The sequence below is a fragment of the Marmota flaviventris genome, chromosome 1 (assembly GCF_047511675.1).
Source record: "Marmota flaviventris isolate mMarFla1 chromosome 1, mMarFla1.hap1, whole genome shotgun sequence".
Taxonomy (NCBI): domain Eukaryota; kingdom Metazoa; phylum Chordata; class Mammalia; order Rodentia; family Sciuridae; genus Marmota; species Marmota flaviventris.
In genome coordinates, this window is record NC_092498.1 from 149,621,518 (window position 1) to 149,639,529 (window position 18,012).

The window sequence follows — 18,012 nt, forward strand, 5'->3', positions numbered from 1 at the left end:
TGGTTTACAGGAGTGAGCATAGTGCTTGGAGAGGTGGCAGTGAGGAGGATCACGAGCTGTACACAGGCACAGGTCAGAGGGCCCAGAATCTAAGGAATCTAAGATTCAAGAATCTTAGATACAAGAATCTAAGGAATGAGAGGCCTTGGGAGTTATGCAGAGAGTAAACCACTGGGTGGTGACTAAGGACACAGCAGAGTGAGAGGTGAGTTATGGAGGTACAGATCAGTCAGCTGAATGAATAACAATGTGGAATGATGAGGTTGGAGGCTGAGGAACATGGAGGCACAGCTAGCAGGCATGACAGCTGAGGACAGAGGGTAGTGGTGAGCTACGGCACTGATGAAGATGCAGGTTGGTAGAATGGGGATAGAAAGTTGATGTGAGGCCACAGTAATTGGTAGGTTGACTAAATTGAGGTTAAAAAAAAATGTTAACTGACAGTGCCAATAAGTAAATACAATAGGGCCAAAGCAGCCATATTTTTCAAGAAATAATACTTTAAAACTAACAAAGGGCTGGCTGCAGATACATACCTATAATCACAGTGTCTCTGGAGGCTGAAGCAGGAGGATACCAAGTTCAAAGCCAGCCTCTGCATAAGTGAGGTGCTAAGCAACTCAGTGAGACTCTGTCTCTAAGTAAGACACAAAATAGGGCTGGGGATTTGGCTCAGTGGTCGAGTGTCCCTGAGTTCAATCCCCAGTATCAAAAGGAAAAAAAAAAGTATCCATCACAGAAGATAATTTTAACTGTTCAAGAAATTCCTTTGTCAGAATGTTGGCAGAATAGGAGATAAATATCCATTTCTGTGATTATTCCTGAGTATTGCCTCAAGTATAGCAATACAATGAAAATGATAACCAGTTAAAATGATATCCAAAGTGCAATGGGAAAAAAGAAGCATTTTTAGACACTTCTTTTATTAATAAAGAAAATAAAAGAGATACTAATTAAAATGCCAAATTGCCGCAGTCTGGCTGGGCACAATTCAGGAGCCACTTGTCATAAGAAATGAACTTTATTTTTAGAACACACACACCACACCACACAGCTCCTCAGGAAAAACCCTCAGAGCCCAACTGCCACCACCGGCTTCCCACAAGCCTCTCAACCTCCCCTACTCCTCCTGCTCTTGAGGACTATTGGCTGGGTCTGGTGAGCAGAGCCAAAAAAAAGTCCCCCAATGAGCAGCTCCGTGGTCTGAAAGGGCGGGGAAACAGCCCAATGATCATCACCGCAGAGGAGCCAATCAGTTGGTAGCTACAAGTTTGCTGGGGCTGCTGTGAGCCAATCATCAGCTGGCAGCTGGAAGTTTGCTGGCAGCTGGAAGTTTGCTGAGGCCCCTTCAGCTGTGGCTCTCAACACCAAATGAAAACCAAATATGTATAGCACTTGTAATCAGCAATCAGAAGAACTAAAATTCAGAGGTCAACTGTAACATCTGGAATATTAACTTTTATGGTAGTAGGAAGTATAAAAATGAATATACTTCATTACCAAAATTCAAAAACTCCTAACTGACCTCTAATAGAAAATTCCAAAGGAAGATAAATCACTGTGTATGTCTAGGGCTTGTGAAATACATCCTTATTAATATAGTCACGTTCGTAAATCAAGGAATGAAGTTCTACATACAAATAAATGGCTTCACAGTTTCTAACAAGCCCTCAATTTTAGTTCATTACATCTACCACATAGTCCTGTGACCATTAGACACCTTATCCATTCTAACAGTGCCTCACAGCAGTCAGGGTATTCCCTCTGAGGAGCATACTGCAGAAGTGTTCAGACGTGCCTTCAGATCTCTGCAGCACACTAACTGGGGAATTTGGGCAAGTTATTAAATTCCTCTAACTCTATTTTCTCACTTAAAATAGAAATAATACTTACCTCATAGGCATTTTGAGAGGATGAATTAGAATAGACTGTATGATGTGAAAGATAAATTTTACCATTTAAACCATTTTAAAGTTACAGTCCTATAGTATTAAGTACAGTCACATTGTTGTGAGTTAGTTACCAAGGATGTTTTAGAAGTACTCAAGACTAAGGGCACAGAAACTGCTCAGTGAATGGCTGCTAAAATAATGCTAATTAGTCCTATCTCATTTCATCTTGGATCTGTGTAAATTATTAAGCCTTAAAGATAAACCATTATTTCTGCTAAATGGCTTCTATTTCTGGTTTCAATTGTTAAGCTATGAACTATATTTCTAGCTTTCAAATTCTTCATTCAAGTGAGTGACATAAACATAAAAACTTTAGAAGTTAGCACATTGCACTTACAAAGGCCTATCATGGTTCTAAGAATGTTACAGGTATAATTCTTCTAGGAGGTGTATATATAGCAACATTCACATTTTACAGCTGAGTGCAAAGAGATTAAGAAATTTACCAAAGTCACTCAGTTGATAAATGACATGGCCAGGAACAGCATTCAAACAACTGAGTTCTAGAAAATGTGCTCTTTAAACATTCTGCTATCCTGCCTCTGGGCACATAATAAAAACACAGGAATTATTAGGAAAAAATGCCAGATATTAGGGTTGAATGAGCCTTTGAGATTTTCAGAAGCTTTAATATCCATTATTTCAAAGAGGCAGAGGCTTCAGGAATATGTGAATATATTATGATTTTAAGATCAATCATAAAAAGTAAGTCAATATAATTCATCACATTAACATAGTAAGAGAGGGGCCTGCGACCCACCGGAAGAAGAGGAGCAGCAGCCTGCTGAGAGGAAGAGCCGCCCCCTCCCCCTGCGCCGGCAAGGTAGACAGAACTGTGACCACCCACAGAGCAGGCCCAGCGGCCTGCTGAGGGGCAGAGCCGCCCCCCACCCCCCACGCCTGCAAGGTAGGCGGAACTGTGACCAACAACAGAAAAGGCCCAGTGGCCCGCAGAGGGGCAGAGCTTCCAATCACTCCTGCAAGGTAGGCGGGCCTGCGACCCACCGGCAGAAGAGGAGCAGCGGCCTGCTGAGAGGCAGAGCCGCCCCCTCCCCCTGCGCAGGCAAGGTACACAGAACTGTGACCACCATCAGAACAGGCCAGACCTGCAACCGACAGACAGAACAGGCCCAGTGGCCTGAGGAAGGGTAGAGCCGCGCCCCCCCCCCCCCCCCCCGCGCCTGCAAGGTAGGCGGACCTGCGACCCACTGGCAGAACAGCCCCAGAGGCCTGCAGAGGGGCAGTGCCGCTGCCTGCACCTGCAAAGTAGGCAGAACTGCGACCACCGACAGAATAAGCCTAGCGGCCCGCAGAGGGACAGAGCCGCCGCCCGCGCCTGCAAGGTAGGCGGACCTGCTACCGACCGGCAAAGCAGGCCCAGCGGCCTGCCGGCGTGGTAGGCACATTGCCCCAATTGGAGGAGGGGCAGAGCCGCCACAAGCGCCTGCGAGGGAGACTTTGCAACTATACAAGACCAATATAAATATATAGGGGGAAAATTCAATAGCACAACAGTTTCACCAAGTAGAAAGGAACGCAAACAGTATGAAGAGACAAGGAAAGAAAGGACCACAAGCAATGCAGGTCAACTCAACATTAGAAGAGGTAATAGCTGCAGCAGATGGAATGTCAGATAAAGAATTCAGGATATACATGCTTCAGATGATCTGGAGTCTCAAGGAAGACATCAGACAGCAAAATCAGACAATGAAAGATCACTTCAACAATGAATTACATAAACAAATCCAAGAAGCAAAAGATCAACTATACAGGGAGATAGAGGTTATAAAAAACAAACAAACAGAAATCCTAGAAATGCAGGAAGCAATAAACCAACTTAAAAACTCAATTGAGAATACTACCAGCAGAGTAGAACACTTAGAAGATAGAACATCAGACAATGAAGATAAAGTATTTCAACTTGAAAAGAACATAGACAGCTCAGCAAGACTGTTAAGAAACCATGAGCAGAACATCCAAGAAATATGGGATAACATCAAGAGACCAAATTTAAGAGTCATTGGGATACAGGAAGGGACAGAGTTTCAAACCAAAGGAATGAGCAATCTATTCAATGAAATAATATGAGAAAACTTCCCAGACTTGAAGAATGAGACAGAATCCCAAATCCTAGAAGCCTACAGGACGCTGAATGTGCAAAATCATAAGAGATCCACACCTAGACACATTATAATGAAGATGCCCAATATACAGAATAAGGAGAGAATTTTAAAAGCTACAAGAGAAAGGAAGCAGATCACATTTAGGGGTAAGCCAATCAGGATAACAGCTGATCTTTCAACACAGACTCTGAAAGCTAGAAGATCCTGGAATAACATATTTCAAACACTGAAAGAAAATGGGTTCCAACCAAGAATTGTGTTTCCAGCAAAATTAAGCTTCAGGATGGAAGATGAAATTAAAACCTTCCACGATAAACAAAAGTTAAAAGAATTTGCAGCTAGAAAACCATCTCTTCAAAACATCCTTGGCAAAACATTACAGGAAGAGGAAATGGAAAATAACAATGAAAACCAACAGTGGGAGGTAGGACAGTAAAGGGGGGGGAAATAATCAAAGAGGAAAACAAACCATGTTTAGTAACATAAATAAACAAATATGGCTGGAAGAACAACCCATATCTCAATAATAACCCTAAATGTTAATGGCTTAAACTCACCAATCAAGAGACACAGGCTAGTAGAATGGATCACAAAACAAGACCCAACAATATGCTGCCTACAGGAGACGCATTTGATAGGAAAAGACATACATAGGCTGAAGGTGAAAGGTTGGGAAAAATCATATCACTCATATGGACTTCGGAAACAAGCAGGAGTGTCCATACTCATATCAAATAAAATAGATTTCAAGCCCAAGTTAATCAAAAGGGATAAAGAGGGACACTACATACTGCTTAAGGGAACCATACACCAACAAGACATAACAATCATAAATATGTATGCCCCAAACAATGGTGCAGCTATGTTCATCAAACAAACTCTTCTCAAGTTCAAGAGTCTAATAGACCACCATACAATAATCATGGGAGACTTCAACACACCTCTCTCGCCACTAGACAGATCTTCCAAACAAAAGTTGAATAAGGAAACTATAGAACTCAATAACACAATTAATAACCTAGACTTAATTGACATATATAGAATATACCACCCAACATCAAGCAGTTACACCTTTTTCTCAGCAGCACATGGATCCTTCTCAAAAATAGATCATATATTATGTCACAGGGAAACTCTTAGACAATATAAAGGAGTAGAGATAATACCATGCATCCTATCTGATCATAATGGAATGGAACTGAAAATCAACGATAAAAGAAGGAAGGAAAAAGAATACATCACTTGGAGAATGAACAATAGGTTACTGAATGATCAATGGGTTATAGAAGACATCAAGGAGGAAATTAAAAAATTCTTAGAGATTAATGAAAACACAGACACAACATATCGGAATCTATGGGACACATTGAAAGCAGTTCTAAGAGGAAAATTCATTGCTTGGAATTCATTCCTTAAAAAAAGAAAAAACCAACAAATAAATGATCTCATACTTCATCTCAAAATCCTAGAAAAAGAAGAGCAAAATAACAGCAAAAGAAGTAGAAGGCAAGAAATAATTAAAATCAGAGCTGAAATTAATGAAATCGAAACAATTGAAAAAATTGACAAAACTAAAAGTTGGTTCTTTGAAAAAATAAACAAAATTGACAGACCCTTAGCCATGCTAGCGAAGAGAAGAAGAGAGAGAACTCAAATTACTAGCATACGGGATGAAAAAGGCAATATCACAACAGACACTTCAGATATACAGAAGATAATCAAAAATTATTTTGAATCCTTATACTCCAATAAATTAGAAGATAGTGAAGGCATCGATAAATTTCTTAAGTCATATGATCTGCCCAGATTGAGTCAGGAGGATATAGACAACCTAAACAGACCAATATCAATCGAGGAAATAGAAGAAACCATCAAAAGACTACCAACTAAGAAAAGCCCAGGACCGGATGGGTATACAGCAGAGTTTTACAAAACCTTTAAAGAGGAACTAATACCAATACTTTTCAAGCTACTTCAGGAAATAGAAAAAGAGGGAGAACTTCCAAATTCATTCTACGAGGCCAACATCACCCTGATACCTAAACCAGACAAAGACACTTCAAAGAAAGAAAACTACAGACCAATATCTCTAATGAACCTAGATGCAAAAATCCTCAATAAAATTCTGGCGAATCGGATACAAAAACATATCAAAAAAATTGTGCACCATGATCAAGTAGGATTCATCCCTGGGATGCAAGGCTGGTTCAATATACGGAAATCAATAAATGTTATTCACCGCATCAATAGACTTAAAAATAAGAACCATATGATCATCTCGATAGATGCGGAAAAAGCATTCGACAAAGTACAGCATCCTTTTATGTTCAAAACTCTAGAGAAACTAGGGATAACAGGAACATACCTCAATATTGTAAAAGCAATCTATGCTAAGCCTCAGGCTAGCATCATTCTGAATGGAGAAAAACTGAAGGCATTCCCTCTAAAATCTGGAACAAGACAGGGATGCCCTCTCTCTCCACTTCTGTTCAACATAGTTCTCGAAACACTGGCCAGAGCAATTAGACAGATGAAAGAAATTAAAGGCATCAAAATAGGAAAAGAAGAACTTAAATTATCACTATTTGCAGATGATATGATTCTATACCTAGCAGACCCAAAAGGGTCTACAAAGAAACTATTAGAGCTAATAAATGAATTCAGCAAAGTGGTAGGATATAAAATCAACACGCATAAATCAAAGGCATTCCTGTATATCAGCGACAAATCCTCTGAAATGGAAATGAGGACAACCACTCCATTCAAAATATCTTCAAAAAAAAATAAAATACTTGGGAATCAACCTAACAAAAGAGGTGAAAGACTTATACAATGAAAACTACAGAACCCTAAAGAGAGAAATAGAAGAAGATCTTAGAAGATGGAAAAATATACCCTGTTCATGGATAGGCAGAACTAACATCATCAAAATGGCGATATTACCAAAAGTTCTCTATAGGTTTAATGCAATGCCAATCAAAATCCCAACGGCATTTCTTGTAGAAATAGATAAAGCAATCATGAAATTCATATGGAAAAATAAAAGACCCAGAATAGCAAAAACAATGCTAAGCAGGAAGTGTGAATCAGGCGGTATAGCGATACCAGACTTCAAACTATACTACAGAGCAATAGTAACAAAAACAGCATGGTACTGGTACCAAAACAGGCGGGTGGACCAATGGTACAGAATAGAGGACACAGAAACCAATCCACAAAACTACAACTATCTTATATTTGATAAAGGGGCTAAAAGCATGCAATGGAGGAAGGATAGCATCTTCAACAAATGGTGCTGGGAAAACTGGAAATCCATATGCAACAAAATGAAGCTGAACCCCTTTCTCTCGCCATACACAAAAGTTAATTCAAAATGGATCAAGGAGCTAGATATCAAATCAGAGACTCTGCACCTGATAGAAGAAAAAGTTGGCTCCGATCTACACATTGTGGGGTTGGGCTCCAAATTCCTTAATAGGACGCCCATAGCACAAAAGTTAATAACTAGAATCAACAAATGGGACTTACTCAAACTAAAAAGTTTTTTTCTCAGCAAAAGAAACAATAAGAGAGGTAAATAGGGAGCCTACACCCTGGGAACAAATCTTTACTCCTCACACTTCAGATAGAGCCCTAATATCCAGAGTATACAAAGAACTCAAAAAATTAGACAATAAGAGAACAAACAACCCAATCAACAAATGGGCCAAGGACCTGAACAGACACTTCTCAGAGGAGGACATACAGTCAATCAACAAGTACATGAAAAAATGCTCACCATCTCTAGCTGTCAGAGAAATGCAAATCAAAACCACCCTAAGATACCATCTCACTCCAGTAAGATTGGCAGCCATTATGAAGTCAAACAACAACAAGTGCTGGCGAGGATGTGGGGAAAAGGGTACACTTGTACATTGCTGGTGGGACTGCAGATTGGTGCAGCCAATTTGGAAAGCAGTATGGAGATTTCTTGGAAAGCTGGGAATGGAGCCACCATTTGACCCAGCTATTCCCCTTCTCGGTCTATTCCCTAAAGACCTAAAAAGAGCATGCTACAGGGACACTGCTACATCGATGTTCATAGCAGCACAGTTCACAATAGCAAGACTGTGGAACCAACCTAGATGCCCTTCAACAGATGAATGGATAAAAAAAAATGTGGCATTTATACACAATGGAGTATTACTCTGCATTAAAAAATGACAAAATCATAGAATTTACAGGGAAATGGATGGCATTAGAGCAGATTATGCTAAGTGAAGCTAGCCAATCCCTAAAAAACAAATGCCAAATGTCTTCTTTGATATAAGGAGAGTAACTAAGATCAGAGTAGGGACGAAGAGCATGAGAAGAAGATTAACATTTAACAGGGATGAGAGGTGGGAGGGAAAGGGAGAGAGAAGGGAAATTGCATGGTAATGGAAGGAGATCCTCAGGGTTATACAGTGGAGGGGGTAGAGAGAGAGGAGGGGAGGGGAGGGGAGAGGTCGGGAGGGGGGAGGGTGGAGGATGGGAAAGGCAGCGGAGCACAACAGACACTAGTATGGCAATATGTAAATCAATGGATGTGTAACTGATGTGATTCTGCAATCTGTGTATGGGGTGAAGGTGGGAGTTCATAACCCACTTGAATCAAAGTGTGGAATATGATATGTCAAGAAATTTGTAATGTTTTGAACAACCCATAATAAAAAATTAAAAATAAATAAATAAATAAATAAAAAGAGGTGAAAGACCTCTACGATAAAAATTAAACAATACCAAAGAAAGTAATTGAAAAAGATCTTAGAAGATGGGAAGATTTCTCATGCTCTTGGATAGGCAGAATTAATATAGCCAAAATGGCCATACTACCAAGACATTCACAAAGATTTAATGCAATTCCTATTAAAATCCCAATGACATTCTTTTTTTATTAAAAGCACCAGGCTAAGACTAATGCTCTCCCACATGGGGTCTGTCCCCTGGGGCCTTTCCTGACCCTCTTTCTGGCTCTGACTTATACTTTCCCTCAGGGAAGTCATTCCCTGGGGACTTCAGGACCTTCTTTTTGCATGGGGATTTTTTTATCTCCCAGGTTGCATCTACCTGGGAGGTTCTCAGGATATTTATCCTGGCCCCAGCTACTCAGGAAACTCTGGTCACACCAGCATCTCTGGACACATTGAGGAGCCATTCCCTCCTGGCACCCCACTGGAGCCCACAAGCCTGGTGGATAGATCACTACAGGAAGCACTTGGGGTGCAACTGCTGCCACTGCTGTGGCTGTTGCTCCTGCTGATTCTGATTCCATTACTACAGGGGCTTGTAGAGGTGTTGAGTATGGGAATCCCACTGGGATTGGCACTGAATGGAGCAAAGACATTTGCACATGGGGTTGCATTGCCTGGGACCAAGAACATGGGTGTCCTGGCACACAAAGCAAAGGTGCTGGGGCTGGCATCTGGGCCTCCAAATGTGGCATGCCTTGTGCTCCAGGTGCCACCACCTCTGCCTGCTCCTCTCCTTCCAGGGGCCATGCCACAGCACCATGCTGTTGGGCTCCCTTAACAGGTACAAACTTTGGGGGCAATGCTGACCTACCAGTGCTGACCTCTCAGCCTGAAGTAGCCTCCCACAGCACTTCACGCTCATCCATCACCTGCTGCAAGGCAATCTGAGTAAAGCTCAGCTGAGAGGTAGCATCATCATGCTCCTCACGCAGCCATTTCAGCTCAGAGGCCAAAGCCCAGCAAGCTGCCTCGCACTCCTCACTTTTCCACCTGATCCTGCAGCTGACAGACTTGACTCTCCTGCTGCTCCCCCTGCCTGGCCACCACTTGCACATGTTATCCACACACTTCAATTTTTCTCTTTTAGTACTGCCTGTGTTTCATATTGGTTATTCTATTGTGAAATCTAAAGCTCTTTACAAGCATTTCAGTGAATGAATGAATGATACTCATTTCCCAATGTTTACACTGTGATCTTAGTTTTCATTTGTGTAGTAAATTGTTCATTTCCCATGAAGGATGAGGATGGAGCCAGACAGTATCAATTTGGTGACAAAGGATCTTTAGGTGTGTAGATATTTGAGCAGGTGAAGTCAGGTATTTAAAGCTGCAGGAGTCCACCAACCTCTGGTGGTCCTGGGGCTAACTTGGAGGTCCTGATAGGTTGGTCTAGGGCATAGGAGATGGCCACTAGGGTGCTCAGGCCAGTCCTCTGTTATCTACCTGACTCTGGAGGAGGCTGACAACCTCTGGGGCTGTTTGCTGTGGTGCCCCTATGGCTGGCCTGCAGCAGGGTTCAGAGAATCTTCTGGCCATATCTCTGGGCCTAGTCTCCTCTGCAGGGTCTGGCAAGGAGCAGAGGGAGAGGCCTGGGTGTGCAGAGGGGAGGGCTTGAGAAAGGACGCCATGGAGTGGAGACCCATGAGATGCAGAAAGGGGTGAGAGTGGTGGGAGAGGAGAGGCCCTGCAGAGGGTGGAAAGAGCCTGAACATGCTCCAGACAAGGAGCTCCTGCAGGGAGGGTCATAATCCAGCTCAGACAGCCATTGACCTGGTTGGGGGAGCCATTCACCCAGTCTGTACCCCACACCAGCAGTCCACTGGGGGCTCCTTCACAATGCCCTTTTCATCCAAATGTGGATAAAACCTGCAGGCCTGGGATGGCTGAGCCAGCCCCTCTCAGCCTTGCTCATGATTATGTGTCTGTTTCACTGCGGAAACCTCACATCCTCCTCCCTGTCTCATGGTCACTGTCATCCCATAGTGAGTGTGTTTGGTGCTGAGGACTGAGGCCATCTGTGTCAGCCAGACACTTAGGTTCAGGAGGATGCAGGAGTAAATACTACCTCCGTAAATCTTTACTTCAGGACATTCTAGAAAAACAGTTGTCCAGAGAAACAGTTGGCTGCATTGAGCTCTCAATTTTCACCCATGCAAGTTGTTTTATTATTAAAAATGATCATCATATCTTTTCCCCTCATATCCTCACCAACAATTATTGTTGCTTATATTCTCCATGATTGCCATTCTGACTGGAGTGAGATGAAATCTTAGAATGTTTTGATTTACATTTCTTTAATTGCTAGAGACATTGGATTTTTTCATATATTTTTAATCAATTGTATTTCTTCTTCTGTGACATGTCTAGTTCTTTAGCTATTTATTGTTTGGGTTATTTGGTTTTGTTTGTTTGTTTTGTTTTGTTTTTCTTTTTGTGTTAAGTTTTTTTAGTTCATTAGGTGCAACCGTTATGGAAAGATGTTTGGAGATTCCTCAGAAAACTTGAAATGGAACTACCATTTCACCTAGCTTTCTCACTCCTTGGTTTATACAAAAGGACATAAAATCAGCATACTTCAGTAATGCAGCCCCATCAATGTTTATATCAGGTCAATTCACAATAGCTAAACTATGGAATCAACCTAGGTTCCCTTCAACAATTGATCGATAAAAAGATATAGCATATATATATACGCAATGCAATATTACTCAGAATTAGAGAAGAATGAAATTATGGCATTTGCCTGATAATGGATGGAGCTGAAGAATATCATGCTAAGCGAAATAAGGGAATCCTTTTTGATAATGTTAATTCTTTCTGTCCAAGAGCAAGGTAGATACTTCTGTATTCTAAGGTCTTCTATGATTTCTTTCTTTAGGGTTCTGTAGTTTTCATTGTATAGGTCTTTCACTTTTTTCTTTGATTCCCAATTATCTTATTTTATTTTGAAGTTTATGCAAATAGGGTAGTTTTCCTCATTTCAGTCTCAGAGGATTTGTCACTAGTATACAGAAATGCCTTTGACTTATGGGTGTTGATTTTATATTCTACTTTGCTGAATTCATTTACTAGTTCTAGAAGTTTTCTCATGCAGCTTTTTGGGTCTTCTAGGTATAGGATCATATTGTCAGCTAATAGTACTAATTTAAGTTCTTCATATACATCTCCCTTTAATTTCTTCCATCTGTCTAATTGCTCTGCCCAGTGTTTCAAGAACTATGTTGAATAGAAGAACAAAGGCCAAATGTTTTCTCTGATAAGTGGATGCTGATCTCTTAAGGGGGAGTGGGAGGAAAGAATGAAGTAACTTTGGATTGGGCAGAGGAGAGTGGAGGGGATGTGGAGCTGGGAAGGATGGTGGAATAAGACAGACATTATTACTTTGTAAACATTAATGATTTTGTTACTGGTGTGTCTCTGCACCAGGTATATCCAGAGGAATAAGAAGTTGTGCTCCATTTGTGTACAAAGTGTCAAAGTGTATTCTCCTGTTATGTAAAACTAATTGGAACCAATTTTTAAAAATTTAATAGCATTGAAAGACTAGCCATAGATTAGGGCTGAATCCCATGATCATTCACACATTGTGGTTTTTGATCTCTTTCATGGACCTGTCTTTGCTTTATTTGGTGCCATTTTTCCCTCCTCCTAGGGGACTACACTATGAAATAATCTACATCCCTGTCCCAGAATGTATCTCCACAAGGACAAACATGTACTTGCTTTTATGCTACACAAAGTTTAGTTTTGATCAGATTTAGGAGGCATGTGAGCATTTCTTCTTGGGTGTAAGAATATGGTGGTCCTTGCTCTCACCTAAGTCCCATGTGCACACTTCTTAATTGTATGAGCTGTTGGACAACTTTGTCCTCAGACACTGAGAACTGCTTTGGTCAGGTCAGCATGTGTCATGCTGTCCATGCCATCCTACAGGGTCACAATCTTTTGTTTTCTCTGCCAAGGCCAACCTGTCAAGGAGGTCCTTTTCCTGACACACTCTGTTCAAATGCAGGGAAGAGAGTGTGAGTGTCTAATGCAGAAATCAGGTTCTCTAGAGACACTGTCCATCCAGAAAACTGTGTACTATTTGCTTCATGGTTATGGATGGAAGTGATATGACTTTCAATTTAAAATCGAAGAAAATATTATTTTTTTCTTTTTGTTTTGGTACTGCTGTTTGAACCCAGGGCTGTTTCACCCCTGAGCAACAAATTCAGCCCTTCTTTTATATTTTCATTTAGAAATAGGGTCTTTATAAGTTGCTTAGGGCCTCCCTAAGTTACTGAGGCTGACTTTAAACTTGGAATACGCCTGCCTCAGTCTCCTGGGTTGCTGGGGTTACAGGAATGCACCACCTCACCTGGCTTTAACAAATCCAATTTCCAGTCAGTATCTCCATGCTTATTCCATAGCTTGGATGTAGTGGGAAACCAGCTGAGTGAGTGGAGATCAAGGTCATGCCCGTGGCTCAGTGGGTGGTTCACAGAATAACACTGGGCAGGTGTTTCCTGTCCCACATACCCTTCTGTGTCACCATGAGTCACTGCCAGCTGCTCCCACTGCCATGTGCTGTGGTACAGAAGTAGTCTCATCTGTGACCTGAGTCCTGCTGGTGGTCAGGGTGGCTGGGTTTTCCATGTTGAAACCTGAAATCAGACCAAGGATAGTGTATGTCATTTGCTATCATCATAATTGACAAGTGAAGGAGCCTGGCATGGCTTCTGCTGGTACTAATGTCCATACTTATGCCCTAATTTGCCTTTAGAGCAGTGTTACTAGCTGTCTTACTGATGGCCATCTACTGAGGATGGCTGAATCAGGTCAGATGAGGCCAAGGTGACTCCCCAGAGAGAAAAGGAGAGGTGGGATTAACATTGAGAAAGATTTCCAAAGGATTTTCTGCCTGCCTAGCCAAGACTCACTTCAAGGATGCTCTTGGCTTTCTGGTAGCCCTCTCTCTTCAGTGTAATTCCAGTGTCCCATGGGTTGACTGGAGGGTGGTGTCATTGAGCATGTGAGCAGCAGCTCCTCTCTTCTGGCAGCTATAGCCCCCTCAGACTCACAGCAACCAGTAAGCAAGTGTGGGGCTAAAATCCTGAGGATCCTGCCCCCCAAAGGCAGAGCCATGCTGAGCTGAGAGCCAGCTCCAGGTTGATCCCAGAGCTCTGGGCTCCATGGGTCAGTCCCTTGAGGAAGAACTTGTGCAGTAACAGAGAAGCCCGAGAAGCAGGGGTGTGCAGACCATGGTGGAGGTTCCCCTGAGTATTATCCTGAGGCCTCGGCTGGGCTAGCTTCTCAAGTCTTCTCTTGTTCCAATCTAAGAAATTGTTGTCCATCATGCAAATTATCCTTAGCTCCAGGCTGATTCTGGAGGAGATTTTTTGTAAGCAGCATTTATCCACAGGGGACAGGGAGAGGAGGGACAGCCCTTTGCACTCACCCTCAGCCCCTAGGATGATTCTTCATGGTGTGGTCTCCTAGCTTCTGTTGACAAATGCTGCCCAGACTGTGACTTCTTAGATGGACTCTGTGCTCAGGAGGGCCTGGAGGTCATTGGGATTATCAGGAGATTGAAGCACATGCAGGTAGGAGGACACCTGCATGACCCAGGTGCTCTTTGTTCCAGCGCAACAGGCTCTTATAAGAAATATTCATGATAGTTTTTTTTGTATAACAGTATTCTGAAACAGAGGTCATATAAATGTGTATTACCATCTGAAGCAAGGTAGATACCTTTTTATAAAGAATACTTCTGAGTAGTTATCTTGGGGTCTGATCTTCAGAGAACAGTGGGTGAGATCAGCATCTGTTTGGCTAGGAGAACGGCAACCAGCATGTTTTTTTCTCTTGGTTGATATTTTTCTATCTTTTTTCCCCTGCCCCCCCCCCCACAATTTATCTCTGCTTCTCTCTTCTTCACTATGTAATATTATAGTAATGTTGCAATCTTTAGTAATTAATTTCTCAACAAATTCCAGATCATTACTATGATTTTATACTTGGGGTTAGAGGAACTGTGAAAAACAGTTTTAACTAGTTGTTGTGTCTTATAAGGTTAATTAGTATATGGTTTGTTCTGAAGTGCTTGTATAAACAGGGTTTAGTGTTTACACCACTCTCTCATGTGGTACTGATGCTGAGAAGAGAAGAGGACACACATTGAGTGTAGTAAGTATGAACAACTGGATATTCCCCCAACCAGGTTCTCTTAAGAGAAAGCAGCTCATGAAATAGTCCCTTGTATAAAAGTAGAAGCAATAATCATCCCAGCAGATGAATAGACATATAAGTGGAAAAGTAAAGGAACAATCTCCAAATAGCCCACAACACTGATCAACAACTGATCCCATTGACATCACAGTTAAGGAAATGATGAAGAAAGAATTTAGAAAGTTTGTACTTAAAATGTTCAGTGACCTAAAAAATTTAAGGAATGAACTAGAGATAAAATACAGGAAGTGAATAATCATTTCAATAAAAAGAGAGATTCTTAAAAAGAACCAAATGGAAATCCTGGAAATTAGAGACTCAATAAATCATTTTTGAAGGCAGAATATCAGGCTTTGAAGACAAAGTATATAATACTGAACATGGAGTCAAAAATAAAGAAAAGATATTAAGTAACCCTGACCAGAATATTGAAGAACTCTGAGATAACATTAAGAGACCAAATCTAAGAATCATTGGTGTTTTCAAAATACAAACTAAAGGAGTGCACAATTTTTTCAATGAAATGCTCAGAAAATTTCCCAAACCTTAGGAACAAGGAGAAAATTCAGACTTCAGTCACCCAAAAGGAGCTAGGGGAGGACTGGGGCCCACGAAACTCGTGGTAAAGTGGTGGCAATGTCCAGGAGCAGGTGGCAGCAGCAATGGGGCCTTGCTCAGAGCAGAGTGCCCTGGGTGTTAGCCTGCCCTTGGTTCCCTGGAAGAGGACCAGTGACCAGTGTGAGAATGGCAACAGCAACAGAAGCAGATGCTCAAATGCTTCTCTGTGTTTTTTAGCCTAAGACAGGGGAGGCCAGGCCATGTGACCCAAGTAGCTGGATGGGGTCCACTGCACAAGATGGTGATTCTCTAAACCAGGATATGGAGGCTATTCACTAATCAGGGTAACAATATTATCACTGTAGGTTTGGACAATGCAGGGGAAACTAGCATCTATAATAACTTTCTTTTTTTAACTTCAAAATTATAGGTTCTCCTTAAAATTTTTCAAGAAGAAAATTATAGTACATTAAAAAGGTACTTAACTCTCACAATATTGATGTAAACCATAGTTTCTTGAAACATTTGAAGACATCATAGAAAATATGCTCTTACTGACAAAAGGATGTTAGTTTTTCAATATTTTTATACTTTCGTTAGCTTTGCTCTATGTTAAGGGAAAGTTTTTTTTGTGTGTGATTAAAGACGTGGAAAATATCTAATCAATTTCCTTCAGATAAATATTTTTCTAGTTTATATGATAAATATGGAAGACTAGTGCCAGTTTTCAATCTTCATTCTCTATTGTCTGAGCTTCCATTTCACTTCTTCTCTTTTTGGCTGTGGTGTCAAAATATGGTTACAGGAAAAGTTTAGCTTTAAAATGGTCACACTGCATAAGAAGTATAATAGTCACTTGGTCACAATGCATAAGAAGAAGACCACAGAAGCCATAAGTGTGACTTAACAATATTTGACACATTTTAACTCAAAAAGAGTAGAAAAAGGAAACAAGAATCGGTACAATTCAAGTAAGTGTTTGCCATTTTTTTTTTAATTTAACATTCAAAATTTGCTTAAATATCATCTTTTCAGCGTGGTATTCAGTGACTTCTTGATTTTTAATTGCTAATTCTCATCTGTTTCCTGGGGAAATATCTGGTAGACAAAATGAAAAAAAAATAAAGCAGACTTTTAAAAATAATAAAAATAGTGGAAACGAAGGGTTTACATTGATATGAAGGGGGAAAGCATACTTCAATAGTGATATCCACCTTTAATAATTTTATATGAATAAAATTGTACATATATCCTCTACAGTAGGAAGTAAGGTAGAAGAGATAGTGATTAATGATGTACATTTCCTAATGTGGGATACTGGTGGCCAAGAATCTCTTTATTCTTCCTGGAATACTTATACTAACACTGACTTCATAATAGAATTAATGAAAGTGTAAAACTACCAAAGATCAATGAGATTTTTGGTCCTTTTAAAAGATAAGACTGATATACTCTTAGCCAAATTAACTAAAAGAAAGAGAAAGAAGAGTCAAATCAACAAAATCATAGATGAAAAAGGAGATATCACCACAGACAATTCTGAAATTCAGAGGATCATTAGAAACTGTTGTGAAAACTTATATCAATAAATTAGAAAATCTAGAATATATTGCCAAATGCTGAGACACATATGACTGACCCAAAATGAATCATGAGTATCTAGAAAATTTGAACAGACCAAGATCAAGCAATATAATTGAAGCAGCAATTAAAGACTTCTAACCAAGAAAACCTAGGACCCGGTGGATTCTCAGCTGAGTTCTGTGAGACTTTTAAAAAAGAACTAAAGCCATTTCTCCTCAAAATTTTCCATGAAATAGAAAAGGAAGGAACACTGTCAAATTCACTCTATAAGCCAGTGTCACCCTGAAACCAAAACCAGACAAAGATATATCAGACCAATATTCCTGATGAAAATTGACGTGAAAATCCAAAATAACAAACTGACATGCCACATTTAAAATCACTTAGGAAGATAGTACAACATGATCAAGTGCATTTTATCCTAGGAATGTAAGGGTGGTTCAACATATGCAAATCAATAAATGCCATTCACCACATGAATTATGTGGTTATTAAGTATAAGAATCATGTGATTATCCCAAGTGATGCAAGAAAAATAAACAAAAAAGTCCATCACCCATTCATGTTGAAAACACTGGAGAAACCCTAGTGTTTAAAACACTAGGGATGGAAGGAAATTATTACAATTCTGTAAAGGCTATATATGACAAATTCAAGGCCTACATCATACTTAGGGATAAAAACTGAAAACATTTCCTCTAAAATCAATAACAAGACAAGGGTATCCACGTTCACCACTACTATACACTATAGTCCTTGAAACTCTCACCAGAACAATCCGGCAAAAGAAGGAAATTAAAGGGATACAAATAG

At 40.6% G+C, this 18,012-nt stretch overlaps 1 protein-coding gene across 1 annotated transcript in view; it reads right to left on the minus strand.

Annotated features, from left to right (window-relative positions):
- The window catches only part of Piwil3 (piwi like RNA-mediated gene silencing 3), a 74,854-nt gene extending 64,952 nt beyond the window's left edge, over nt 1–9,902 (minus strand). The window contains exons 1-2 of the mRNA XM_071613454.1: nt 9,704–9,902; nt 2,958–3,058 (exon numbers count right to left, since the gene is read on the minus strand). Coding sequence (XP_071469555.1) covers nt 2,958–3,058; nt 9,704–9,902 — 300 coding nt within the window. The remainder of the gene's footprint in view (nt 1–2,957; nt 3,059–9,703) is intronic.
- Nucleotides 9,903–18,012: the final 8,110 nt, after the last annotated feature.